This window comes from Rosa chinensis, chromosome 1 (assembly GCF_002994745.2).
Source record: "Rosa chinensis cultivar Old Blush chromosome 1, RchiOBHm-V2, whole genome shotgun sequence".
Lineage (NCBI taxonomy): Eukaryota > Viridiplantae > Streptophyta > Magnoliopsida > Rosales > Rosaceae > Rosa > Rosa chinensis.
In genome coordinates, this window is record NC_037088.1 from 60,534,160 (window position 1) to 60,561,556 (window position 27,397).

Sequence of the window (27,397 nt, forward strand, 5' to 3'; positions counted from 1 at the left end):
CTCAAATCAACTAATTGGTCACCATATAGTTATGATGGCCAAAAACAAATTTACCCAGGCCACGAATTTCTCAACTAATTTCTCAAATCAACTCATTGACAATCTTTACCCATGTACTAGCCCAACCAACATCAATGAGCCAGAAGCAGAATCTGAGCCTCCTGATGACAGAGACTGAAATGAGGCAATGAGCCAGAAGCAGAATCTGAAGGAAAGGGAACTTTCGGAGGGAGGGCATATAACATGGCATCTGATAAAGCCTTCTCCAAATGGACTTTAGGATGGCTTTCAGCTGTAGCATGAGGATGAAAGGGTTCCACTTCATCCTGCATTAGTCACACGAAGACAATTTACTTGTATATTACTGTTACATACAGTATTAACAACAGAGACAAAAATAGAACACCTTTTGAGAACTATCACCACTACAAAATGGAGAGCTCAAAGGAGAACTTCTTTGCGTGTGTGATCTTGGACTATTTGCTTCAAATGTAACTCCATTTTTTGTTTTTGCTCTCCCCTTCTGTTGAAGGCCGTGTGATATTAATGTTTTAAGACCAGTAAACCAGACTTCAGCTTCATCTTTATCCTTGCATATCTGGTATAAGCAATTAGCATCAAAGTGTACAAAATTAGTAAACAAAGTTTATTGAAGAACACCAGCAATAATAACAAACTATTCATACAGAACACCAAAGAATCAGATAACAGGGCATCACCACCAAATAAGATGCTTACCAAATCTAAAGACCTGTCATCATATATAAGAGAATGACTCGTATTCCTTCTCAGGCCTAGGATACCTTTGAAGATTGGCTGCAGTATATACAAATAAAGGAATGTTTTGTTACCATGTCACAACTAATAAATGAAGGAGAAAGAAATATATGGGTATTACAGCATTAAAATCTTCATCATAAGCAAACATCACATAAACACATGGGCATATGTTATTACAAGGAATCAAAGATCACCTTGCTTGCAAGATCAAACACCTAAAAAAACCAATGTAGATAAACATAAAAACTCAAACATTGGATAGGTATATTCAGAATTGCATACAACTAAAACATTATAATTGCAAGTTACCAAAATTCTAATCTAATCTTAGGAAATGACAACACCAGCTACCCCAAGTTAAGCTATAAAAATGATAATATCCGAAGCTTGTCATTCAATAACCTACTACAATTTTAACTTATTGAGAACACTAACGCCATCTGTTTCTGCCCAGAGAGAACAGCAGCAGTGGAGAGAGGGTTATAAACTTCCACAAGTTAACCATCACCATCACATATATGTCCTAATCTTTTCTCACTAACTCTCCCAGCAATTTAATAATCAAGTCCTAAACCCAAATAACAGTCTTTAACTCAAATAAGCATACATTACATATAAATATTGCTGCAGAGAGTGAGAACAAAGAGTAAATTCCAATCTATAATTCTGAATCTAATCTTGCAGCACAGAGAGACATAATTCCAATCTATAACTGTTGCATAACCATCATGTTGAGATCAGTACGCGAAACCATAAGGCAACATTTGCCAAAATAAACACTCCTCGGTTCCAAAAACGCAGTAACCTAACAAAAACGTAGAGAAAGCAGATTGCCCATATCTTTTTTCCCATGATCATTGTGAATGAACCAAAATCACAGTCCCAAATCAACGTAAACCCCCATTGATTCAGTACCCAATTACACGAATTGAAACTCAAATAGATACAAAACTGAAATTGAAACTTAAATCAACCTATAATAGATACAAAACCGAAATTGATACCCAAATCAACCTATAGTACCTCTTTTTCAAAGAAATTGAAAGTGAAAAAGATAAATAACTAACCGTGAATCAAATTGCCAACCAGCCAGCAATCAAGGATTGAGGCTTCAATTTCGAACATGGATGAGAGGCAGGTGAAGGCAGTCAGTGAGAGAGATTAATTTTATGCGTTTGTGTTCACTGCGGCGCTGCATGTGAGGTTTCGAATTTGAACACGGAAAAGAAGAGTCTCCTGGCATTGTGTAATTGCTGAAACGAAGAGAGGATAGAAAACGGTATTTCTAAAATTTCATTAATCTACAGTATCTACCGCTACAGTGACAAAAGCCGTCTCCTGCTTCAAAAAGCAAGGGATTTGGCGTTTCGATCGGAAAAGCACTGGCTTTTGGAAAAGGGAAAATCGTCCAAACAGTGTCTGAACTTTTCCAGACTATTAATTTTCATACCTATGTTTTAAAAAACATCAAAATGGTACCTGACGATTTAAGCTCGACCTAATTTCCGTACCTAACAACAGTAAAATCGTTAACCCGGTTAACTTTTCAAGGGTATTTTCGTCCCTTCACTTGAATCCTAACGTTAATCCCTTGATTTCGTCGAAGATAGTGAAGAGCAGTGGTGTGGGAGATGCCGAGAAGCTGGACGTACGAGGTTGTCCTGCAGGGCCTCCTCTACGACGGTTGCTTCTCGCCTCGTCGGACGGGCTATAGTGATGGTGATGCACTGACTGGTTTTCTTTTCTTCTCAGATGGTGGTAATTGCTGCTGCGGGGTTTATCTTTTGGTGGTCGGACGTTGAGCAGTGAGTGGGAATGCAAGTTTGGTTTCTGCAGATGAGGATGATAATTAATCGAATTTAAATTGGTAGGGGATATTAATTGCTGGAATCTGGGCTACCGATGGGTGGGCATGGTGGCTAATAATGTTGTAATTGGGTGGACTGGTTTTGGAGTTTTTGCTCTGACAATTGGTGCTGATGAAAATTTTCCAACTGAATGGTGGTTGTAATTGTTGGTTGTAAGAAGAAGAGTGCCAGTTCACAACTCTCTCTCTCTCTCTCTCTCTCTCTCTCTCTCCCTCAATTTGATCTGGGTTCATCTGCAATTTCTATCCAATTTAATAACTGGGTTTTCTCTCTCTTTCAATTTTATCTGGGTTCATCTTCTTTTAGCAACTAATATCAATCATGATCATGATTTTCTCTCTCTTTTTCATCTCTTCATCATCTCTCTCTCTCTCTCTCTCTCTCTCTCTCTCTCTCTCTCTCTCTCTCTCTCTCTCTCTCTCTCTCTCTCTCTCTCTCTCTCTCTCTCATTTTTGATCTCTAAATGTTCTACCTTTTCTGTCATTGATGATGGCTTTGCCCCATCTGTTCAGTTTTTTTGTTCTTTAATGGGTCCCTTCTTTAATTTATTTTTTAGTCCTAATAGGCTTCCTCTTAGAATTTGATCTGGGTTCACGAACCCAGGCCGGATGGAATTCTTTTCATGCTTCTGGTATCAACATTTCCTTGTTTATGCCCAAAAGCTTGACGCTATCAATTAAGAGCAGTAATCCAGAATTTCAATGCTGCAATCGATGTCGAAGAACATCCTTCCTCCAACCAAATCGATTTCTACCTTGGTGCAGTGAATTTAGTTGATGAATATATGCTCCCAATCCTATTCATAACAAATAACTATAGAGCTCAAAGATGAAGAAGTTATGGGTTGGGCTGCCGAAGAAATGCAGATTTTTTTGGTTGAAGAAGATAATTGAGAGAGGGGGGAGAGAATTGGGTATCGGCGTTTGGCATAATTAAGAAGCTAAAAGTAATAGTAAATGAGCTTGTAGTTTTTTTTTTTTTTTTCTTCTGATGTGTTAATATGATAGCCCTTTGATATTAGATCAATGGTCTAGAATTAAAGTCAAGGAGAAACAAGGAGATTTTTGTCAAGAAGAGGATCCGGATTTATTGGGATTCAAGTGAAGGGACGAAAATACCTTTGAAAAGTTAATGGGCTTAACGATTTTACTGTTGCTAGGTACGGAAATTAGATCAAGCTTAAATCGTCAGGTACCATTTTGATGTTTTTTAAAACATAGGTATGAAAATTGATAGTCTGGAAAAGTTCAGACACTGTTTAGACGATTTTCCCTTTGGAAAAAGGAGGGGAGAAGCAGGTTTACCAAACGCAAACCGTTGAGGCGCTTATAAGCGGGGGAGCCAAAAAGCCCCGCTTTGCCCAAGCATAAGAAAAGAAATCATTAAGCTTTGCCCAAGTATAAGAAAAGAAATCATTAAGCTAGCCCTTACTTTCCAGTCACGCAATTGTGGTACAAGCAACAAACTAGAAACATAGAAACTTAATCACACTCAAACAGGCTTAAGACCCCAAGCAAAGCAACTAAACAATAGTCAGCTCCTTCCCTTACGAGTTGGAGCTGATATTTTCACCAGCATTGTTACCTTCAACTTTCTCATTGCTCAAAGCACGCCTATTCCTTCGTCCAACAGGACGACCTTTCTTCTTTAGAGCTGTCCCCAGTGAAATCGGAACCTCCACCTACTCACCAAGGTTTAAAACTCTTCTTTTTCACACCCAAGGGCTTTTTTAAATGCAGCCCAATAGCAACAAGGCCCGCTGTATTGGCCCCACCATCAGAAACAAGTCCTTGCAGCCCCAGCCCCGTCCCATGCAGACTAGGCCCAAACCCATGTAGACCCGGCCCAAGGCCATGTTGACCCGTCCCAATCAACTCAATGGTCAACCCTAATTCAAAATTAGGGTTTCCCGCAGAATTTTCCAGAATGACCACCGCTCCACTTACAGCCATAGCCACCCCTCCAACCACCGGCTCCACGGGCGAACGATTCCCTTCCAGCTTCGACAACCCTGCTGACGTAGGACGAGTCAACCCTGGCCCACCAGCCCCCGCCACAAAAGCTAGGGATTCCATCTCCAGATCACTACCCGACACCACCAGTGGCAACGCCTCCCTCTCCATTCTTCGATCACAGATCCTCCCCTCCATGCCCGAAGAATCCACATGACGTGCAAAAGCAATGGAATTTCTCGTATTTGAGCTCCACCCAGACCTAAATAGTCGGCGAAAATTCAAACTTCCACCGAGCCCATATCCGCCGATGAACGTCTTAGATCACACTAATCCTCTAGACCGTGTCTTTCCTCTGCACTGCCCCCTGGTCAACTCTAATGAAAGACCCCAGAGCACGGCCAATCAGCGTTAGTGCCTTCTCATTGCACATAGCTAGGCGTAGACCCTTCGCGGCTACCCAAACCTCAAGAAAGTGTAGCGGTGCCGGATCGAGAGCCAAAACACATCATACTCAGCCAGCAGCATCATGGAATTGTTGTAGAACCATGGACCTCCTGAAAGGACCCGATTCCGCACCTCCCTATCCTTGAATTGGAAGACGAAGATGTCCTCCTCCTCTTGTCGAATCAAATCTCTCTCTCTTAATCCCCAAACGTTGGAGATCACCGTCGAGAACGACGGAATCACCCCATCTTCTTGGACAAGAGCCGGCCATATAAATAGAAAAACGAGTCGTGGATCGCATCTTCTCCTCCAGCAAGGCTCACAACGGCCTCCTCAGAAAGTACAAGATGAGCCATCATCTCCTCCGTCGTTATCACACAGTCTCAAGGATCTAAATTTAGAAATTGTTGACTCAAGGGTCTAAATTTTTAATATTGATTGATTTTACATGTAGCTTGCTTTTCTTTGTGCCCAGAATTGTTTTCTTTCTTTGGTTGTATCCACATTCACCTACCTTATCTTCTAAATTTGGAGTATATAATCAATTACTAAAGAGTGGTGCTAGAGACACCAAAATATTATACCAAATTTTAATCCCAAATGATGTGGCATTGCCACCTCATTCATAGTTATTTACAACATGTAATTATGTCAATTAATTTTCATTTAAACAGTTTCCATTATATATGCAATTACTTAATATTATATTAAATGAGAAAAATAATGTTTCCCTGCAATCCAAAAAATTGATCTTCAAATACCAGGGATATTCTCATATACCACCTGTCATCATCATCCTCATCTCATGCTGCACCAAAATTTGGAACTCAAGGGACGAAAAATCAGCTAGGATTTGAATAAATAAAAGGTCTTGTGTATGAAGATCCAAAATAAAGGAGATGATTATGAATATAGCAACCACAAGGCATAAATTGGCTTTGTAAATCATAATCACAAGAGATTATGATGAAAAACTGTGAGTTAGCTCTTAATAAAAAATTAAGAAAGATACAAATCAATACATAAGTTAATTTAAATAACTTGTGTAAAATTTGAATCCACTGGATTGGTTCAAGAAATTAAAAGAGAGAACAACAAATTTACTTCTTCCTCTTCTTCTTCTTTTTTTATTTTTTATTTTTTATTTTTATTTTTAACAGTAGAACAAAGAATTTACTGGTTGTGGATAGATGGCTGTGATATATGGAGGATGAGTTTTGTATTTTTTAGGGTTTATCAAGACATGAGTTTGTGCACTTGTTCGATTGATTTACTTCACCGCATTTTCTTCTTCCATTTTTTAATATCTTAGAGATAAATAAACTAATTTAAATACATATTCTAAATATATATAAAAAAAATGGCAGCTTGAATATTTTGAGGTTCATTAGGTCTGATGTGGTCAATGTCATGTCATTTGGGATGGTTTTTTTGTACAGAATTTTGAGATCCAAAGCATTTTCCATTACTCTTACTAAGGAGGGTGTATTGTATTTGGATTTGTGCAGACTTTTTTTAAATGACAGATTTTTAAAAAAATCCACAGACTCTTTAAAAAGTCGATAGACTGTTATGGATTTCTTAAAACCATTGATTTTAGCAACAGACTTTTATTGATTCATGAAAATCTATATACTTTATTATGAATGACTTCTACAGATTTCCTAGGATGTACAAAATTAAAAAAAAAAAAAACAAATGCAGCCCAAACACAAAACAAAATAATAAATTATTGTCTCTTTAATGCTCCAGTATCATCTAATAGAAATTGACTCAAATAAATGATTGTTAGTCTGTCTAGCGAGTTTGTTCTCATTCCAATATTCCCAACAACATAAATATACAATATAGATCACTTGATGTTTATGGTTAATTATTCTCATCAATTTTGCTTTCGCCGATTAACATATATTGTAGCAATATTGATCAATGTCTTGATCTATAATCAATCAATTGAAATTCAATTGTTCAACCTTTTTTTGAACCATAATATAAATTCAAATTAATGAGAATAACTAATTGATAAGATAAATTTTAGTATGGTTCAAGGTCTTAGGGTTAGACCACAATATTTGAGTTTTAGGATTTCATAAATCATTTTTATTGCTATTAGGGTTCGAAGTATCACAATTGAAAAAAAAAACAAAAACAAAAAAAAAAATCACATTCAACAACTACAATGAACATGTTGGGTATCAAAAAAAAGTTGATATCATAAAAAATTAGAGAAAAGACAAAAAATTAAGAAAGAGAGATGATGAAGCACAAATTTCTTCGTGTGTAGAGAGAATAAGTTTGATAGACCTTTTTTTTTTAAGAGGAAACTTTGATAGACTTTTTGAAATCTTTGGTCTAGAGGCTGGAAAATTATTGGAGTTTGTTATGTATAGTTAACACTAGAAAGTCCATGATTATCCATGATTTTCTAATTCCATAAGTATGAATGATATTTTGAATACCTCTGTATTTTTATTCATTTTTAAAAGTCCTAATTGAATACCCCTAGATTTTGGTGGAATTCATAAAGTCTTTAAAAATCCTAATTGAATACCTCAAGACTTTCATGGATTGTTAAAAGTCTATATTGAATACACCTAGACTTTTAAATTCCATAGATTTCTTTAAAACTTCCACTAATTCCATATACAATACACCCCCCTAAATGAAAGATGATGATACCAAAACTTTGACATTATTATTATAAGACAGTGTGTTTCATTTCTGCTCACTTCTTTAAGAAACAGAGGAATAACAAAAAAACAAACATTCGTAATCTATTGAATGTTTGTTTATACTTTCTTAATGGAGATTCAAACTGCTAGAAATCGATAAAACTTATGGGTCGGCCCTGTGAATAATTCATATAGTACTGGGTTTTGGAATCCCAGCACTATCTCCTATAATCCCACTTTTAAGTTTCAAAAAGAACAGAGCACAAACTAGACCCCAAAATGCAGGGGATTAAACAACGACATAATTGTAATTAGGAAAACCCAATTATTGGGTTTTCGACTCGATGATTCGATGATCGAGGTCCTTAACACAGGGGAAGATCCGACGGTGGAGACTCGATTGACTGGAGCTTCCCGACTCCGTTATCCACCAGGAATACCATAGCCAAACCCCAGTTGATGTGAACATCCAAGTGACAATGCATTATCCAAGCACCTGTTTATGTACATACCAAACATATCTGTTAGTTTATATATTCATCAAATCCTTGATTTTATTATACATAATAGTCTAATCATCGCTCATCGTTACCTGGATTGTCAGCCACAAATCTGATGACAGCCCAACCATTCACTGGTACCGCAACTGTGTTCCTCATAGGAGGATCAACCAGGTTGAATTTTTTAGTGTCAGTCTTGGCATTGAAATTACCAAACCCTTCTGCAAGGACGTAGAAATCGTATCCGTGGAGATGAATCGGGTGGTTTTCGGGTGTGACAATACTAGTGTCTTGCAACACCACCTGGACTCTTGATCCGTATTTCAATGGGTATCCCTTGGTCCCGGAGTTGGGCTGCCAGAGTGATTGGCTCACGTTGCCGGTGTAGTCAAACTGCCGCGGCGGGTTTGCGGGGAAATCAGAAGTGACAACTCCGGGGATATTCTGCTGGTAAGCTTGAAGGATGGAGATGTTGTTTGGTAGCACAAAAGAGACATTGTTCATGCTGGCGGTGAAGCGCGTGCCGTTAGGGCCTTGGCACCTACTGGAGGGGAAATTTTTGGGGCAGTTGTTGAGTCCGAGGCCGACTGTGAAGAAGAGGTTCTCGTCGATTTCGGTGGGGACTTCGACCTTTCTAGGGCTTCGGAAGCTGGTGGTGAAGGCGGAGGAGGTGTTGGTGTCGTTGTAAGCAGGGAGTGGGGGCATGACGGGCTTAGTTGATGAGCCGTTTTTGCAGTTGCTGCATGGAGCAGACTTGTACTCGAGAATGGCGGTGGTGGTGGTGTTGTCGAATGCTGCATTTTGTGCGCTGAAATAGGCACGCGCTGCCATGTAGTACCGAGATGGTGGCTGGTCGCCGGTGATTAAAACGTCGGTGGTCTGCCCGGGGCCTAACATGAGGGTAGTGGTGGTGAAGGGCTTGGTGTAGGAGGCGTCGGCACCGACAACGGTGAGTTTATGGTTGGCGACGGTGAAGAAAAGTTGCTGGTTAAGAGCGGCGTTGATGATTCGGAGGAGGTTGGTTTCGCCGGAGTCTATGGGAACTATCACTGTGTCTGCATAACAAAGATGAATTATTAATTTATTATTATGCTCACCAAATACATGTCAATATTTAATATTTATTTCGTGAAAGCCGGAGTCTATGGGAACTATCACTCTGCCTCCATATATTTATTTCGTAAAAAAAAATTGATGACATCGAAACAAACCTTTGCTCGAGCACTTGTAAAGATCACCAGGTTGACCATTGATTGTGTAAGCATCAGAAACATTTGGAGCTGCTCCGGTTCTGGTTGCTTCCCTCACCACGTCGATGGGGTTTGCATTCCACCACTCACCGAGAAGAAGTGTTGTCTCGCGCTTTGGTTTAGGGAATGGATACGAGTCTCCTTGTTTAGGATGAATAATAAGTGCTCCATAAACTGTGGCTCTAAGCCAAGAGCTGTGAGCGTGCCACCAGAGTGTACCTTCTTGACCTTGGATTGTAAACCGGTAAGTGTAGCTTCCTCCGGGCCTAATCGGGCACTGAGTTACAAATTCTGGCCCATCAGCCCATCCAGTTCTCATTTGGCGAATTCCATGCCTGAAATTACACACATCATGTTAAGTTATCACTACGCATGTATGTATACATATATAAAGAAGTTTATAAAATCAAAATAGTTACCAGTGAATAGTCACGTTGTATCGAGCTTTGTTCGTGACCTTGATGACTAGAGTGTCGCCATTGTTAACTTCCAAGGTTGGTCCGGGTAACTGTCCGTTCACGGTGATGCTATTCTGAGTTTTGCACAGCCTCTTCACTGGTGTTGCTTGAATCTATTCATTCATTTCCATTATCAAAATGGTCAGTACATGAAATGAACTATACTAAACGTACGTACAAGATATACAGAGAAATCGAACTTACAACAAATTCATGGTTCTGGGTTCTGGGTTCTGCCGATGATATTGTCGATGAAGCCAGGAGGAGGCAAAGGCCTAAAAGGAAAATGGAGCTGTTGAGTACTTCCATTGGTGATCGATCTGTTAGCTATGGGAGCTTAGAACTTTGCTCTCTGGAAAGGTTGAGTGACGAAGTGACAGGAAGGGTGAGGTTTTTATAGGAAGAGGTTGAGGCGGAGTGAGATTAATTGCTGTTTGAGGTTGGCAGATTAGGTTTCGATTCGCAAACTTAGTTCAACCCTATAGGAGGTAGTTGTTGCACCCACTGGCCTAATGTATCCAGAGTTTTAATTGTTTCTTCAACAATCGAATGCTTGCTTTTCAAGTCTTTAAATAATTTCAACAAAGCATTAAATTGGGATATATAGCCTGGAAGTCCTGCAGATAGTTTAGTAGGTTTAATTTCTATGATAAACTCTGTTTAACTTTATTAATCGGTTATAGGTGTCATTTGGTCTGAAAGAACATTAGATTTTTTCAAAAGAGTGGAAGTGGAATCCCACTTTTCATTATGTAAAGACAATCGTAATGCTCCCAAGAACAAAAGGCGACCATAAATAATACTAGTCAAACCCATTATTCGATTTTTTCTTTCTGTCCAAAATCCAAATAAAGAAAATTAAAGTAATGATTTTTAAAGCAAGACCAATTTAGAACCCCTTTCATAATTAACATGATTGAAAATTATTTCTCGTTCAACGTTGTTATAACATTCATGTAAACACGATCATGTATCACCGTCTATACATGTAGATTAGATTTCTTTATACGGAGGCTACAAGAGAAGGAAAGAGTATATATATATATAGTTATATACAAGTCATACTCAATGATCGAATTCATCAAGCTCATATCGTTTTCTTTCCTAATTATGGTGAAAATCGAAACTAATATTGCTTCAGTCTTTAGGGAAAAGTGGAGACACCTTTATTTTTTTTGAAATTATTTCATCATATTGCAATGTCATATATGTATAAATATGCAATGCAAAATCAACACCCTAACTCCTTAAGCATAAAGAGCTCCTAATCAAATTTTTTTTTTTTTACTCAATGAAGAATGTAGTTGAGTTGGGTGGACAAGTACGTGTTTGATGGTGGAGTGCAAGAAATTTGTGGGTTTCTAATTGATGTTAATTGTGGACCAAGCTAGTTCAAATCAATTGGTTTCCCTTTGAAAGGTGAAGTGATGTAGATGAAGTCAGCTCTGCTAATTAGGTGACATATTTGTTGCATGCATTACAATGAAGATTTGATTGAGTCCAACAGCAATTCAGTTAGAGAGATGGATCTGCTTAAAAGTGCTAATAGTTAAATTAGAATAACTACTTAAGATAGCTAGGTTTGTCTGTACGTGTCTTTAATTAGTTCAAAGAATCTGGTTAGCTAGTAGCTAGCTAGTTAAAGATAACATTACCAATTAATAGTAATGATTTAGTATTGTACTTATCAAAAAAAAAAAAAGATTTAGTATTGTACCCAATGTGTAAATAGTTATGAAGCAAAATTAATTAAGAGTCAGTTTAGAGAAAGCTAGGGAAGGATTGACATACCCGGTCATGGTGGAGTTTAAAGACAAAGGTCATAGTTGGCAAGGACCAAACCCCTTCAATTATTACATGAACTCATGTATAGCATTTCCAAAACAAAAGTACATATGCTAGTTTTACACAAATTTCTTTAATTTTGATAGAGAAGATTTGAACTAATAATTAATATCATATCCAGTATTGTCAAGATACCACAATTACTTTATTTACTTTGATTAATTGACTTTGCCCATTGATTCAATTCTAGTGCTTAATTTATAGGCACTATTAACTATTTCAATTGTTTAGTAACCAATTTAATTAGTTAGTGGTGAGCTAGTGATGATTATTGTTAATTAACTTTATGCATTGTTACATACGTGTGAGCAATTGGGTGCTTGATTTTTTTATTTTCTTCATACCGATTGCATACAATGATATGTTAATTTCCAACATATTGTGTTCTAATATATATATACTAGCAGGGCCCACACATTATTTGTGTAAAGAGAAATTAAAAGTAGTGATAAAATTTTACCACATTTTCTGTTTTTCATTTATTTTGTAATTTACCATATTATCATTATTGATTAATTATATTTCATAATTTTTTAATATATAAAGGTTAAATTGGTAAAAAATTTCAGTTTTGGAGAGCAAGCTCTCTTCTCTTAATAATAGTATAGATATATATATATATATATATACTATTTTATATATAATAATAGTATAGATATATTATTTTATACTATTTTACCAAAATATCCCTCAAATATTAAAAAACATTTGAACTCAAATATTTGAGAAAGACAAAATGGACAATTCACAAATAAAAGAAAAAAAAAGAAAATTTAAAAAAAAAATTAAATCAAAAACAAAATATTTGCAGCAATTTTCTCTAAATTCTGTGGAATAACTTCCCATATAATTATCCACACCCATAAAATGTATTTAGAGTCTAGTATATATATATATGAGAAATCTCTTCGAATAAGTGTGGAAGTACGTGAACTCAAGAAACAAGGAAAAAAATGATTCATAATTAGTTTGAGACCAAGCTAATAAAATTCTCACCGCTTATCACAAGTTGAAACCCTACCCTAGGGATTTGTGCATATTGGCGGCGGCGTTTGACCGCGGTTCTCTTGGTCTAGGCTGGACGAGGCTGTTCTTTAGGAGATCTCATCGGTGTGTGGAGCGAGAGTTACTAGGTTGCTTTCGCTGTTGTTCGCCGGCGAAGTTTGCGAGCTTGGATTTGTCAGATAGCTCGTCGGCGAGGGTAGAGCGCGGAGGTGTGGTCGTTTCGGTGGCTGCGCTGTCTGTGAGGCAAGAGGATCGGGACCAGATCGAAGACTAGGTGTTAACTACAGATTGAAGGCTGGGAGTGGATCGTTCTTGATTCTGCCTGGGTCTTGACTCCAAAGCTTGGATCGTCGGCGGTCTTTGTTCGAACTGTTTCTACCGGATCTGATGGTGCACTGGACTGGGAGACCACCGGAGGGACGAAAAGCGGCACCAGCAACCTGGGCTATTGTCCTTTTTGCTCAGGCTTGGGCCTGGGTCTAACCTTGGGCTGATGGCTCCATGCTGTGGGCCAGTAGGGAGGGTGTCTTGCCATCCTCATTCATTACTTAGTGCTTTGGGCTAGTCCGGCCCGAGAGCTTGACCTCCTTGGGCGATGTTGAGCTTTTACGGTCTCTCAAGTGCTAGTCATAACTCAGATCATGGTTCTCCAGACTTGATAATTATCTCGAGTTTGACTGGACAAAGCGGCTTATGGATGAAGAATTGGCTCCTATTTGTTTGCTGGGAAGTAGCTTTCTTTTTCGTACCACAATTGCGTGATTGGCGGATGGTTGGCTAGAAGATGATTTTGCCTCAGAAGAAACGGAGTTGTTCTTTGTGTATGAGTCCGTAAAAAGTGGGCTCCATTTGACTTGTAATGAGTTTGCAGTACTTAGATAGGAGATTGGTTGTTAACCTGCCATTTTTTTGTCTTTAAGGGTATGTAGACTCTAGCTTTTTGCTGGTTATCTAATGCAATGAACCTTCTATTTCAAAAAAAAAAAAATGATTCATGCATGGAAGTTATAAAACACAAGAAATTATTTAAGCTAACAAGAAGAAGACAATGTGATCGACAACCGTTAGTCTCTTAGAATCTAAGCATGTCCTTGATGTGAACTTAGGTACGAGCAATTGGGCGCTTTCTTTCGTCGTATCAATTAATTTTATATCATGATATGTTAATTTCCATCATATTGTGTTTTAATATGAGAAATTTCTTCGGATAAGTGTCTAAATATAAATTAATTATGATTACATTTGATCCAAGCATGCATACAAGTCATATATGTGACCAAACACAAGAATTATTAAATCTAACTCGAAGAAGACAAGTTGATCGACAACCGTTAGTCTCTTAGAATCCAAGCATGTCCTTGATGTGAACATATTAAGCTAGATGGAGACCTAGCTAGGAAACGGGTGGGATCGATGATTAGGATTAGACAGGTGAACAAGATTAATTAAAGGTTAGCAATTGACAAAGTCGATTGGTAGAGTTTGTTATTGACTTTTCACAATGTTGACAACAGGAGAAAGAAACTAGTACTAGTCTACTACTAGAAGAGAAGTCGTTATGAGTTCGCTATTTTCTGAAAGCAAAACAAGAAAAAAGCCAATTTGATTGAGTAGCAAGTTCATTTGATCTTTGAGTACGTACGTTCCTTGTCGAACTTTCCTGTGATCTGGTTTTTCATTATGTTTATCTTCTTTCTTTCTGCTACTTTTCTTGGGATTTCGTTTTCATGGGTAGTTGTGGGTGGTTGCGAAGTTACTTACATTTCTAATTGCATCAAACACAAATCGTATTCATATGATCGAGATTGCTTGCTTATGTGCTAGCTGTAACTAGCTACATGTTGTGAAAATTAACGAGCATATTCGAAAGTTTTTACACAACATCGATTCTTATTTATAAGAGTATTTATTTGCTCTAAATTACTAGAACTACAAACATAAATAATAAAGTCTAACATGGAGCATGATAAATGTCTCATCGTACAAAATGTAGGTGTCATGGACAATCATTATACACAGTGATCAATCCATCTTCTTTGTTTCCAAAGACGATAATCATCATCGAATTGCAGAGAAATTTTGGCATGCATTCATTTTTGGATTCAAATTTACTCACCCCCAATACTTTGGTGGTGATATCATCATTCAATATAAAGCTGTCATGTGTTATCTTTATTAATTAAGCTAATTCTGTAGAGAATAGTTAAATTTTTGAAGTACCTGTAATACCCATAGTTTATTAATATGAAGAATAACAACATTTTCATCATGAGAGGGTGAAATTGATATTAGCCATAAAACTGAAAATAACTACCCACTATCCATTTATTTTCTTTTTTGTTTTTCAATCTTTATCTATTTTCATAAATTTTCAAAAATAAACGGTCAAATGGCACGCACAGAGTGCGTGTCAAGAGACTAGTAAAACATAATAATAATTAATCATCATGTTTTATTAAAAAAAATATTTTAAGTATAAATGAATTATGACGTGGTAAGTTTTAATAGGGTAAGGAAACGTTCTGACAAGATCCCAATATATTCTTGGTGGTCAAAGGGGAGGAAGTGTTCTGACAAGATCCCCCGAGCACGGATTAGTCTCTGGGCCTAAGAAGCCTTTAAGGACACCATGTGATTGATAAATAAAAAAAACAAAAAAATAGGGTGGTAATATCACCACAAAATAAAAGTGATGAACAAATTTGATTTCTTCATTTTTAAGTACGTGGACAGTGTAGCTGAAGTATTGACATAATCTTAATCATTAAGGCTTTAATTAGTATTTTATAATATTGACTGCACAAATCTTTGCTCATTCCCAAGGTGTGGAAGAAAATAAAAATTTAAAAACTATAAACTAACTATAATTCATGTCTTTATCTTATAAAAACTGGACCTCATATCTTTCTTAAAAAACAAAAAAAAATCTCAAGACTATGATTTCTACTCGAAATTGTGAACTATGCACACGATTTTTAGCCAAAATTGCACGTTCTTATTTTTTTATCAAATTTTTTCTCCTAAACCATGAAAATTACGATTTTTAAACACGGTCGAACTAACCGAATTCAAAACAATGATACAAACTTTTTTCATGATATTTGTGAGGGTCCTTTTTGAATTAAACATTGACTAGGCCAAAATCAACCCAATAATCCGATTATTGGGAGGACTTTGTGCGTGATTCAGATAATGAATAGGGCTTGACAGCGTGAAGTATGGTGTGGGAGCTAGAAATATACTGCGGTGAGAGAATTTGGGGGTTTTCTGGATTTGGGTTTCTGGAAGATGGGTTTGAAGGAGGTTTTGGGAGAAAATGGCTAAGAGTTGGGTTTGTGCTTAAAGGCTTGAAAGCTTGATTTTCTATAAGTGTTTCTAAGTATTCTGGGTATTGCTCCATTACCTTAGGTTCCCGTTCTCTCCCCCAAATCTCCCTTTATATAGACTATTGGGAACGCATAGTTTATGGGTAAAGCATTTCTTCTTCAATCTACACATAATTCCTTAAATCCAGGGAAAGAGAAGCTTACTTGAGAGATGAAGTTTTGGGAGGAAGAGACAGTCGTTACAGCAGTAGACAACGATTGCAGCAGAGCAGCTGCGGTGATGCAAATCCTGGAACTAGGTGGACGAGGAAGTTTAGGAACTGTTGGCTCATTGTTTAAGGAAGAGGAGGATATCTCTTAACTGGTCACAAAGCTTCCTCCTCGCCAACTGACAGGAGGAATCTCTATGCCTCAAGGACTTTGGTTTGATATGTGTATCCAATTGCTGCTGGGGAGAAAACAAGGCTAGAACAAAGTGGAAGAAAGTGTTGGGTTTTGGGCTTTCTTTCTTTTGGGTTTTAGGCAATAAGGTTTGGGCTTTCTTTTCTTTTGAGTTTTGGGTTTTGAGGAAAATGTTGGCTCAAATCTCATATTCACCATTTCGTTATTGATTTAAGTCATCAGGCTTGGATTCCAGGCCCAAGACTAAAATCACCAATGACAGTATATCAATAGACGAGCATTATGTGTTTCTGTAACCTTCCACACCACACCCACTTCTGCAAGCCCCAAGAGCGTAGTTGTGGCTTGGGTCCACATGTGTGGCATGAGGGTTCGAGAAAATATGTAATTTTGTATTTCCGAATACGTTTTGCTTGTGTCTTTCCTTGTCGGGGTTGAAATGTGTGTACGGCATGCTTTGTGTTTTTTTGGGTATCAACAATATTTCAAAATAAAAAAATAAAAAAATTCATAAAAGAAAGATTTAGTAGAGTTTTTTTGTGTTCCATCAAATGAATAATGTCCTAAAAATCATGTTCCCCCCGCAACTAGGGCTGGCCTCGGGTCGGTGTTGCCATTTCCGGTATAAGAATCGAGACCGAAACCGATTACTGTTCCTCGGTTCGGGTTTGAGAGTTTCCAGTTTTAGAACCGAGATGAAACCGAACCGACCATGCTCCAGTCGGTTCCTCTGTTTGTCGGGTTCATTTTCCTGATTTGCAGAATACCAGAACTGAGCTAGTTCTCAGTTTCTGATCTGCTTTCTATTTCTGGTGCGGTATGCAAAAATCAACACAGTACGAGCCCAAGCCTTCAGTTTCCTAGCAACACAAACTTACAAAAGCTGAAAGTGAAAAGTAGCAAACTATGGTTGAAGGCATGAAAATAGAACTGCCGGAAACAGTAGAGCACAAGGAATGATCGATCTGAGGCATAAAGGTAAAGTAGATCTGGAGAAAGATGGGTTGGGTAGAGAGAAACCAACAGCAAAACAAACAAACCTGAAGGAAAAACAAACAAAAGGGAAAACAGAGGCAAGAAGCCTTAGATCTAGGCCAGAACCTAGGCAAAATCGCACCACCGACTCTCAAGGTGCTTGAGAGAAAACCTGGGGCGAAGTAATTATGGGAATTTTAGGTTCTTAAACCAGCACATACTATCTCCCACTTTTTGTCTTTCTGTTTTTTTTTTCTCCCACTCTCAATTGAGAAGAATTCCCATGTGCATGCAACAGTTGCTGCCTGCTGCTCCCACTCTGCTCACCCACTATCTCTGACAGCCTTTAAAACATGGGAATTGTTTAAGTTTAGATATAATTGAGAGCAGCACGTGTACAAACATAAGAGAATCGGTTCCTCGGTTTTTTTGCTTTTCCAAAACTGAGAACCGACACCGAACTGACTTGTCTTCATTCGGTTATGTTCAGAACAGAAACTGGATATTTAAGTATAAGAACCGCACCGAACCGCACCGAACTAGCGGGTTCGGTTCAGTTTTCCTGCTTTTCGGTTTAAAAATCCCATCCCTACCCGCAACAAGTGCTAGCCCCAACATGCCTTTGGGCTTTGGACATGGACTAACTAATAGTGGCCCCCAGGTCATCGATATCTGACGTGGCAGCCTGCTAAATGCGGGTCGGACCCCCAACGCGACCCAACATTCCAACTCAAAAAATTTATCTCGTTAACAACAGACCAATCTACAAAGGCCCAGATAACCAAATATTCGGCCCAAAACGCTTTCCTTTCTCGGCCCAAATCCCCCCAAAAAAAAAAAAAAGACATGATCCACTGCAAGCAGTACATTGTATTTACACGTGGCAGTCTACGTGGCGCAAGCAGCGTCATCGCTTCAAATCAAAACAAGTAGTTAGTCCAACTGTCCAAGTCCGCACCCAGATTTTCCAAAACGGGCTCTCCCCGCCTTGACCCGCCCGAGTCCACTCGACTCACTTCCAAAACTCACTCTAATTCTCATGCAGCACCTCCTCCTCCTCCACCGCCTTCATCTCCTTATCCTTCACCGCCCCGCGCACGTTAGCCTCCCAACCACCCTATAATCCTTTTCGTTTTTTTTTCTCTTAATTAATTTCTAGAAAATTTTCAGAATGATGAGGCAGGAAAACCATGGCGACGAAATTTCCGACCTCCGCGAATCCCAAGACGATATGGAATCTCTGGTCCTCGACGAGCCACCGTCATCATCCAACGGCCAGTCTTCTCCCTCCTCCTCCTCGGCCGCCGCACCACCATCAGCCGTCATAGACCGCCAGACTTCTGCCTCGCAACACTTCAACTCCATCCTCGAACCGCCGTCCTACGCCGACGCGATCTTCACCTCGTTCGATTCCTCCGCCTCCGCATCCAACGGCCACGACAGTCCCAGGCCCGAATCGGACCCCCCGGCCCGGTCCGAGTTCCTCAAGGTATGGGTCTCCGACCCGCAGAAGGAGCTCGAGCTCTCGAACTCGCTCGTCCCGGGGGGGACGTCGTACTACACCTACTTGATCACAACGCGGACCAATATGCCGGAGTACGGCGGGGACGGATCGGAGTTCACGGTGCGGCGGCGGTTCAAGGACGTGGTGACGTTATCGGACCGGTTGTCCGAGTCGTACCGCGGGTTCTTCATCCCAATCCGACCCGATAAGAGCGTGGTGGAGAGCCAGGTGATGCAAATCGAGCAGTTCGTCGAGCAGAGAAGGGCGGCGTTGAGTAAGTACCTGAACAAGCTCGCGGCGCACCCGGCGATCAGGAGGAGCGAGGAATTGAGAGTGTTTTTGGTTGTGAAAGGGAAGCTGCCGTTGATGAGGAGTGTGGATGTGGCGTCGAGGATGTTGGATGGGGCGGTGAGGCTGCCGAGGCAGTTGGTTGGTGAGGCGGTGGATGCGAACGAGGCGGCGCAGCCTGCCAAGGGCGGGAGAGACTTGATGAGGATCTTCAGAGAGTTGAAGCAGTCTGTGGTGAATGACTGGGGAGGTGTGAAGCCAATGGTAGCGGAGGAGGATAAGGAGTTCTTGGAGAAGAAGGAGAAGGTGGTGGAGCTTGAGCAACAGCTTAGCAATATGTCACAGCAGGTTTGTGCTGGTTTCGGCATCTATATCTAAATGTTGGTTAAAATTTATGATAAGAGTTGGAAAGTTGGATAGTGTTAACTGCAACTGGATTACTGTGATCATGTTGATTTGATGGATATAGATATAGGGGATCACTAGGATCAGTTAAGGGCTTTGAAGTTGAAAGATTTACCATTTCTGTTGTTGAGAAGTTAGCATTGTTTGTTAAATTGTTTTTCGTTAATGCTGACAATTTGCTAGGACAGAATGGGAATGGTATTGGGGTATTCTAACTTGTTGAGCTGTATGATGGTATTGATTTTCATCATGAATGTTTCCCCTACTCGAGCTTTGCAGGCTGAGTTGCTAGTAAAAGCTCAGCAAGATATGGGAGAGACTATGGGGGAATTGGGTTTGGCGTTTGTGAAGCTGACCAAGCTTGAAACGGAAGGAGCCATGTTCGAATCTCAAACAACACGAGCCACTGACATGAAAAATGTGGCTACAGCAGCTGTTAAATCTAGCCGATTGTACCGGGAGTTAAATGCACAAACTGTTAAACACTTGGTAAGTAATAAATTTGATCACCATAAGAGGATAATCTTTCTTGCTTTGTCTTATCATAATGTTTTCAAATTTATTGCAGGACAAACTCCATGAATATCTTGGAGTAATGTTAGCAGTCAACGGTGCATTTTCAGACCGAACAAGCGCTTTACTAACGGTGCAAACTCTTTCATCAGACTTGGTTTCCCTGCAGTCAAGGATTGAGAAGCTTGAAGCTGCAGCATCCAAAATATTTGGTGGAGACAGGTCCAGGATGCGGAAAATAGAGGAGTTAAAAGAAACTTTAAAAGTTAGTGAGGAAGCCAAAGCTTGTGCAGTTAAAGAGTATGAACGCATCAAGGTAACATATCAGGCCTCTAAACCTAGATTATTTGATTTGCATCATTGATCTCTAGATCTGCCTCATTTCTTTGTATGACCTAAAATCTGCAAACAGTGTCCTTTTGTCATATCCATTTGCATAGTGCTGATTAATCTACCAATCCTTCATGGTTTAAATATGATTCCAACTGCTGTGCCTGTTTGATTAAACTGGGGTCCCTTAGTATTTCTTATGCCATTTCTGATTTCACCTGGATATGTAATATATGTTTGCACTTTAACTTGTCTTTCAAACTTAGAAGCTTTGCAATTAAGTTTGACATGAGATTTCAAATACTAGTGGAACAGAATTGACATGTAAGGGGTAGTGAGGAAGTTAAGATGAAATCTTCAAATCCACAAAGGGACCCTGAACCACAACAAACAATAGAAGAGAAACTCTGAAATCTTCTTGATTACATAATAAATGAAAAGTGCATAACATCTCATAGATGCCATTTATAAGAGTAAGTACCAAGTAAGAAGGAAATTGACAAAGCTAGTTATTCTGGAATAGTTGGTTACTAAATAAACAAGAGAACCTATGACTTTGTTTATCAACAAAGGAATTCTCATTTGAATAATGCTGAAATTCTCACTCTTTAATTGGTCACCTTCTCCTATTAAGTGTATGCCACTTGCCCTGCTTCCAGAACTATTTAACTTTTAGAAAGTGAAATGACAACATTCAGCCTGTCTGTATATTGCCTTTGCACGGTAGAACCTGATGGCTCTTCATTAGTTCATTCTCACTCAATTAACTTAAGATTGTAATGTTGTCTTGCTTATGGTTTTCGGCAAAACACTTCTTCATGCAGGCTTGTAGTCCAACATGCTTTTGCAACTGCACTACTCGACAAATGATCTAGCCATTTTCTAAACCAACTCTAGCCAACTTTCCTCTTTTTCTTGTTATTCCATTTTTAGATGAGATCAAGTGTAAGCGCCCAGGCGGACGCTGAATTACATTCATACTTGCTAGATATAGGAATTAGCATCAGATTTTGGTAGAGATCGTTCTATGTGTTATTTAATGCAATCAGCTTACCTCGGTTTATATTCTTTTTTTATATCTTACTCATTAAATCCTGGATTTCCTCTAAAATCATGTTTATTTCAATAATTGTGAGTTAGTTTGCAATAATTTGAATTCGAAGAGGTAAGACCTCATTTTATATTAATGAATTTCTAAAAGCAGCATGATTCATGGAGAACCTTTTATGCAGGAAAATAACAGGAATGAACTTGAAAGGCTTGATAGAGAGAGACATGACGATTTTATGGGAATGTTGAAAGGATTTGTTCTTAATCAGGTTTTTCTTCTTCTAAATCTCATTTTGTTGGTGACTTTCTTGGAAGGAAATCCTTGAACACTAATTATGCTTTATGATGTGCATAACAGGCAGGATATGCAGAAAAGATGGCAAATGCATGGGAGAAGCTTGCGGAAGAAACCAGTGGGTACGCAAAAGATGGCAGCTGACACTTCTGCTGTAAATTTTTGTGTTCAGGTTTTTATTGTAAGTTCTCTACATTGCATGCATGTGCACTAGTAAAAATTGACAGCCCATTTGTGTTATACCAAGAGTTTTCATCCTAACCAATTAAAATAGGATACTGAAGAATCCCAGCCCTTCTCTAATCTTGTATATTTTAAGAAAGTTTTTATGAGTTTGGTTTGATCAAAACTTGTGGTGAGCCTCTAGTTGTCGCGAGTTTTGAATACTTGGGACTGGTCTTAGCCTGTATATAGGAAAATAGTTACTGTTTGGTGAATCTGGTTAGTGTAAGTTATTCTTGTCTGGTAAGAGAGGGGATTAGGACGTCGATGAGAGAGGCCAATCCTAAAATTAAAATTATGTCGATAAAATCGATGGAAAATGGGTAGACATGTCTAAGTCTCTCATTTTCTATGATTAGCTATTCTTTTGTTCTGTACTGTATTGTTTTTCACGCTGAGATTTGCCATCGATTTTGGGTTGGTGGTCCTTCCAATACAGTACTCACCCCTAGACCCAGTTTACAATTCAAACTCGAAATGTACCGTAAAAGCACGCGGTCCATAATCCAGTCCATTGTTTCGATAACACCTAGTCACCTACTATGCGTTTTTCAATTGATTACATCTAACTTGGTCATCAAAAAAAACATTGATTACATCTAACTTTCAAGCTTAGTCGACATGGTAAAGAAACCAACCTTCATTGTCCACTGGATTGAGAACATTGAAGGAAATCGCAAAAGGCTCTTAAATTAAGAGAAACTTATATTTACAAACACTGATGAAGTGTAACAAAACAAAACTAGGTTGGAAGAATGAAAGAATATTGAACTAGTTTGTAAACACTGGTTCTGGTTCACTCGCTTGTTGTTGAAGGGATTGAGGGTTCTGCACCTCCATCATCGGCTGAACTGGCAGCTGTTTCGGGTCTAATCTCTTCGAGTTGCTGCAGAACCTGCAGAACTTCCGGTCTTGCTGATGGGGAAGGATCAACACAGTGCAAAGCCAGTTTCAATGTGTTTAGCAACTCATTCCCGATGACAGACGCGTCCCTCATCAATTCCAGGTCAAAAACTTCGTTCGTCCACTCCTCTTTGACAATGGAGGCAACCCACTGAGGCAAATCCAAGCCGTTCATTGGCTCGCCGGGAGACTTTCCTGTTAGGAGTTCCAATATGATCACACCAAGGCTGTACACATCAGTTTTCGTGTTGGCCTTCTTGAGCTTTGAGAGCTCGGGTGCTCGGTACCCTAGTGCCCCAGCTGTTGCAATCACATTGGAATTGGCAGCAGCTGTCATAAGCTTAGAGAGACCATAATCTGCAATCTTAGAATCAGTTTGCTCATCAAGTAGGACATTGCTGGATGTAAGGTTCCCATGTATGATGTTCTCATTGCTGTGGAGATAGGACAGCCCTCGCGCCATGCCCTTTGCGATTCTCATTCTTGTTGGCCAATCAATCGGTGTATCAGGTCCACGAGCTGCAACAAATCAACACAAAGCGATGAATTATATCAGATGATGTAGAGCACAAGTTTTACTACATAAAATCGAACTTAGAAGCTTAGAGCTTTGGATTATGCTTACCATGGAGAAATGCAGCAAGACTTCCTTTAGGCATGTAATCGAAAACCAGAAGCTTTTCTCCTTTAGGTCCCAAGTAATAAGCCCTCAAAGCCAACAGGTTTGGATGTCTGATTTTCCCAAGTATATTCACTTCTGCTTCGAACTCCCTCTGATTCTTAGTAATCTTCTCTCTCAATCTCTTCACTGCAACTTCACTCCCATCCTCCAGTGTGGCCTTGTAGACTGTCCCGAAAGTGCTTTTCCCCATAATCTCTGCTGTTGCACACAAAAGATCATCTGCTGTAAAAGCCATCGGCCCATCAAAATGCACTAGTTTTCCTCCTGCCTCTCCACCAGATTCGATTTCAACCCCACCAACCGGAACCCCCTTTTCGGTTCTAGCAGCACCTGCCCCAGCCACCCCACCATCCTTTGATTTTGATGCAGCTCTTTTTCGGATCAAACAGCAAAGTAGTATGCAGCAAAGTAAAAACAAAACTACTAGAAGTACTGCTGCTGCTATGAGAATTCTGTCTTTGGTACTAAGTCTGCGTCGGCGACGTTTTGCTACCTCAGGTGCTGGAGCTACACCACTTTGAGAAGGTGCTTCAGAAGGGCATGAAGTTAAAGCACTGTAGCCACATAGCTGAATGTTTCCAACGAAAGAGCTTTCGTTGAATTTGTGTGAGAGAGAGCTTTCGTTGAATTTGCGTTTTTCAATTGATTACATCTAACTTGGTCATCAAAAAAAACATTGATTACATCTAACTTTCAAGCTTAGTCGACATGGTAAAGAAACCAACCTTCATTGTCCACTGGATTGAGAACATTGAAGGAAATCGCAAAAGGCTCTTAAATTAAGAGAAACTTATATTTACAAACACTGATGAAGTGTAACAAAACAAAACTAGGTTGGAAGAATGAAAGAATATTGAACTAGTTTGTAAACACTGGTTCTGGTTCACTCGCTTGTTGTTGAAGGGATTGAGGGTTCTGCACCTCCATCATCGGCTGAACTGGCAGCTGTTTCGGGTCTAATCTCTTCGAGTTGCTGCAGAACCTGCAGAACTTCCGGTCTTGCTGATGGGGAAGGATCAACACAGTGCAAAGCCAGTTTCAATGTGTTTAGCAACTCATTCCCGATGACAGACGCGTCCCTCATCAATTCCAGGTCAAAAACTTCGTTCGTCCACTCCTCTTTGACAATGGAGGCAACCCACTGAGGCAAATCCAAGCCGTTCATTGGCTCGCCGGGAGACTTTCCTGTTAGGAGTTCCAATATGATCACACCAAGGCTGTACACATCAGTTTTCGTGTTGGCCTTCTTGAGCTTTGAGAGCTCGGGTGCTCGGTACCCTAGTGCCCCAGCTGTTGCAATCACATTGGAATTGGCAGCAGCTGTCATAAGCTTAGAGAGACCATAATCTGCAATCTTAGAATCAGTTTGCTCATCAAGTAGGACATTGCTGGATGTAAGGTTCCCATGTATGATGTTCTCATTGCTGTGGAGATAGGACAGCCCTCGCGCCATGCCCTTTGCGATTCTCATTCTTGTTGGCCAATCAATCGGTGTATCAGGTCCACGAGCTGCAACAAATCAACACAAAGCGATGAATTATATCAGATGATGTAGAGCACAAGTTTTACTACATAAAATCGAACTTAGAAGCTTAGAGCTTTGGATTATGCTTACCATGGAGAAATGCAGCAAGACTTCCTTTAGGCATGTAATCGAAAACCAGAAGCTTTTCTCCTTTAGGTCCCAAGTAATAAGCCCTCAAAGCCAACAGGTTTGGATGTCTGATTTTCCCAAGTATATTCACTTCTGCTTCGAACTCCCTCTGATTCTTAGTAATCTTCTCTCTCAATCTCTTCACTGCAACTTCACTCCCATCCTCCAGTGTGGCCTTGTAGACTGTCCCGAAAGTGCTTTTCCCCATAATCTCTGCTGTTGCACACAAAAGATCATCTGCTGTAAAAGCCATCGGCCCATCAAAATGCACTAGTTTTCCTCCTGCCTCTCCACCAGATTCGATTTCAACCCCACCAACCGGAACCCCCTTTTCGGTTCTAGCAGCACCTGCCCCAGCCACCCCACCATCCTTTGATTTTGATGCAGCTCTTTTTCGGATCAAACAGCAAAGTAGTATGCAGCAAAGTAAAAACAAAACTACTAGAAGTACTGCTGCTGCTATGAGAATTCTGTCTTTGGTACTAAGTCTGCGTCGGCGACGTTTTGCTACCTCAGGTGCTGGAGCTACACCACTTTGAGAAGGTGCTTCAGAAGGGCATGAAGTTAAAGCACTGTAGCCACATAGCTGAATGTTTCCAACGAAAGAGCTTTCGTTGAATTTGTGTGAGAGAAGAGTTGGGACAGAACCAGAGAGGTTGTTGTAAGAGACATTTAGGAAACCAAGATGCGGAAGATCAGCTAAAGAAGCCGGAATTGCATCACTGAGATTGTTTAGTGACAAGTCAAGCTGTGCAAGAGTGGAAATGTTTCCGAGACTGGTTGGAATTGGACCCTGAATTCGGTTTCTGCTCAAGTTGAGAACAGTGAGGTTTTGCAATTTACCAATACTAGCAGGCAAGCTTCCAGTGATAGCATTGCTAGACAAATCTAGTATCCTAAGATTCGAAAGAGACCCGATTTCGTTTGGTATGTTTCCAGATAGATTGTTGTGACTGATCGAAAGGAAATTAAGGGAAGGTGAGTGAGTGAGACTAATTGGGAAAGACCCAGATAATGAATTGATACTCAAAGCAACCCTATAAAGCTTGGTAGAGTTTGCAAGACTATCTGGGATTGACCCAGTGAGAGAGTTGTTACTAAGGTCTAGGTTTTGAAGCAGAGGACTAAAACCCAATGAAGGTGGGATTGAACCAGAAAGCATATTATTAAACAACTGCACACCTCTGAGGCTTGGAAGCAAGCCCAATGAAGCAGGGATTGAGCCCCCAATGCGATTATCATGGAGGCTAAGCTTTCTCAGCGCTTGAAGTTGCCCTATCTTCTCTGTGATTCTGCCACCTAAGCCCTTCCACGGAAGCTGGATCACAATGACCTGCCCCTGAGCACACTTGATCCCAGCCCAGCCGCCGGAGCAGGCTCCGTAGCCGCTGTCGTTCCAGCTCTTCAGGAAGCCTTTAGGGTCGTCTAGCTCGTGCTTGAAAGCCTGGAGTGATTGGTAGTCTGCCGCTGTGACAATAACGCCATCCCACATGTCGCTGGTAACCGGCTGAAATAATGCACACAAAAACAACAGGGAAAGAAAGATCAATAAGTTGTGTGATCGAATATCACTCTTCCATTTTTCTCTCCTCTTATGAGAAATGCGGTGCCGGTTACTAACCCGGCAACAGCAAAACGTGTTCGAAATGTGATTCTGGCTATCCATAACCACAGAAGTTTTGAAGAGAGGAGGAAGAAGATAGAAGAAGGGAACAGGAGCAGAAATGAATTGGGGAGGGAGTGAAGAAAGTAATGAAGGGCTTTAGAGAGGTGGGTGTTGGGGGGCTTAGTGAGAGTGACAAGGCACGTGAGGAGGAGCAGAATCTTGGTATTGGGAGAGAGAAGACTCCATGTGGGTTGCAGACGCTCTTCTTCTTCTTACAAAACCTAACGGCTAGTTTCTTTCTTTGTTTATTTGTTTCTCAGAGCAATAATAATAGTGGTGGCTCGGTGTGGTCAGCTTGGTCTGTGTTAGTACCAAAAACCATAATGGCTGGATTTGGGTGCATTTGTTTTAGTGTTTTCTTGTTCCTTTTCTTTTCTCCATGCATTATGTAATAGTATTTCTCTT

At 39.8% G+C, this 27,397-nt stretch overlaps 3 protein-coding genes across 5 annotated transcripts; 1 reads left to right on the forward strand and 2 right to left on the reverse strand.

The window, feature by feature from the left end:
- Positions 1–7,732: 7,732 nt before the first annotated feature.
- LOC112196882 (laccase-12) lies at positions 7,733–10,302 on the reverse strand. Its single transcript, XM_024337353.2, has 5 exons — positions 10,132–10,302; positions 9,889–10,040; positions 9,431–9,804; positions 8,312–9,274; positions 7,733–8,215 (listed from the first exon to the last, which is right to left on the reverse strand). The coding sequence occupies exons 1-5, from the start codon at positions 10,234–10,236 to the stop codon at positions 8,085–8,087; spliced, it is 1,725 nt and encodes a 574-aa protein (XP_024193121.1). The 5' UTR covers positions 10,237–10,302; the 3' UTR covers positions 7,733–8,084.
- An 8,120-nt stretch (positions 10,303–18,422) lies between these two features.
- Positions 18,423–22,227, forward strand: LOC112200408 (sorting nexin 2A). The gene is made up of 5 exons (XM_024341732.2): positions 18,423–19,620; positions 19,957–20,166; positions 20,246–20,506; positions 21,753–21,839; positions 21,929–22,227. The coding sequence occupies exons 1-5, from the start codon at positions 18,652–18,654 to the stop codon at positions 22,007–22,009; spliced, it is 1,608 nt and encodes a 535-aa protein (XP_024197500.1). The 5' UTR covers positions 18,423–18,651; the 3' UTR covers positions 22,010–22,227.
- Positions 22,228–22,714: 487 nt separating this feature from the next.
- LOC112201369 (probable leucine-rich repeat receptor-like protein kinase IMK3) lies at positions 22,715–27,350 on the reverse strand. Of its 3 annotated transcripts, none has more exons than XM_040510605.1 (3): positions 25,947–27,350; positions 23,616–24,274; positions 22,715–23,509 (listed from the first exon to the last, which is right to left on the reverse strand). In XM_040510605.1, the coding sequence occupies exons 1-3, from the start codon at positions 26,990–26,992 to the stop codon at positions 22,884–22,886; spliced, it is 2,331 nt and encodes a 776-aa protein (XP_040366539.1). In that variant the 5' UTR covers positions 26,993–27,350; the 3' UTR covers positions 22,715–22,883. The 3 variants fall into 3 exon arrangements, with proteins under 3 accessions (XP_040366539.1, XP_040366541.1, XP_024198331.1); XM_040510607.1 differs by having other exon boundaries at positions 23,616–24,185; positions 25,858–27,350; XM_024342563.2 differs by lacking the exons at positions 22,715–23,509; positions 23,616–24,274 and adding an exon at positions 24,387–25,181 and having other exon boundaries at positions 25,288–27,350.
- Positions 27,351–27,397: the final 47 nt, after the last annotated feature.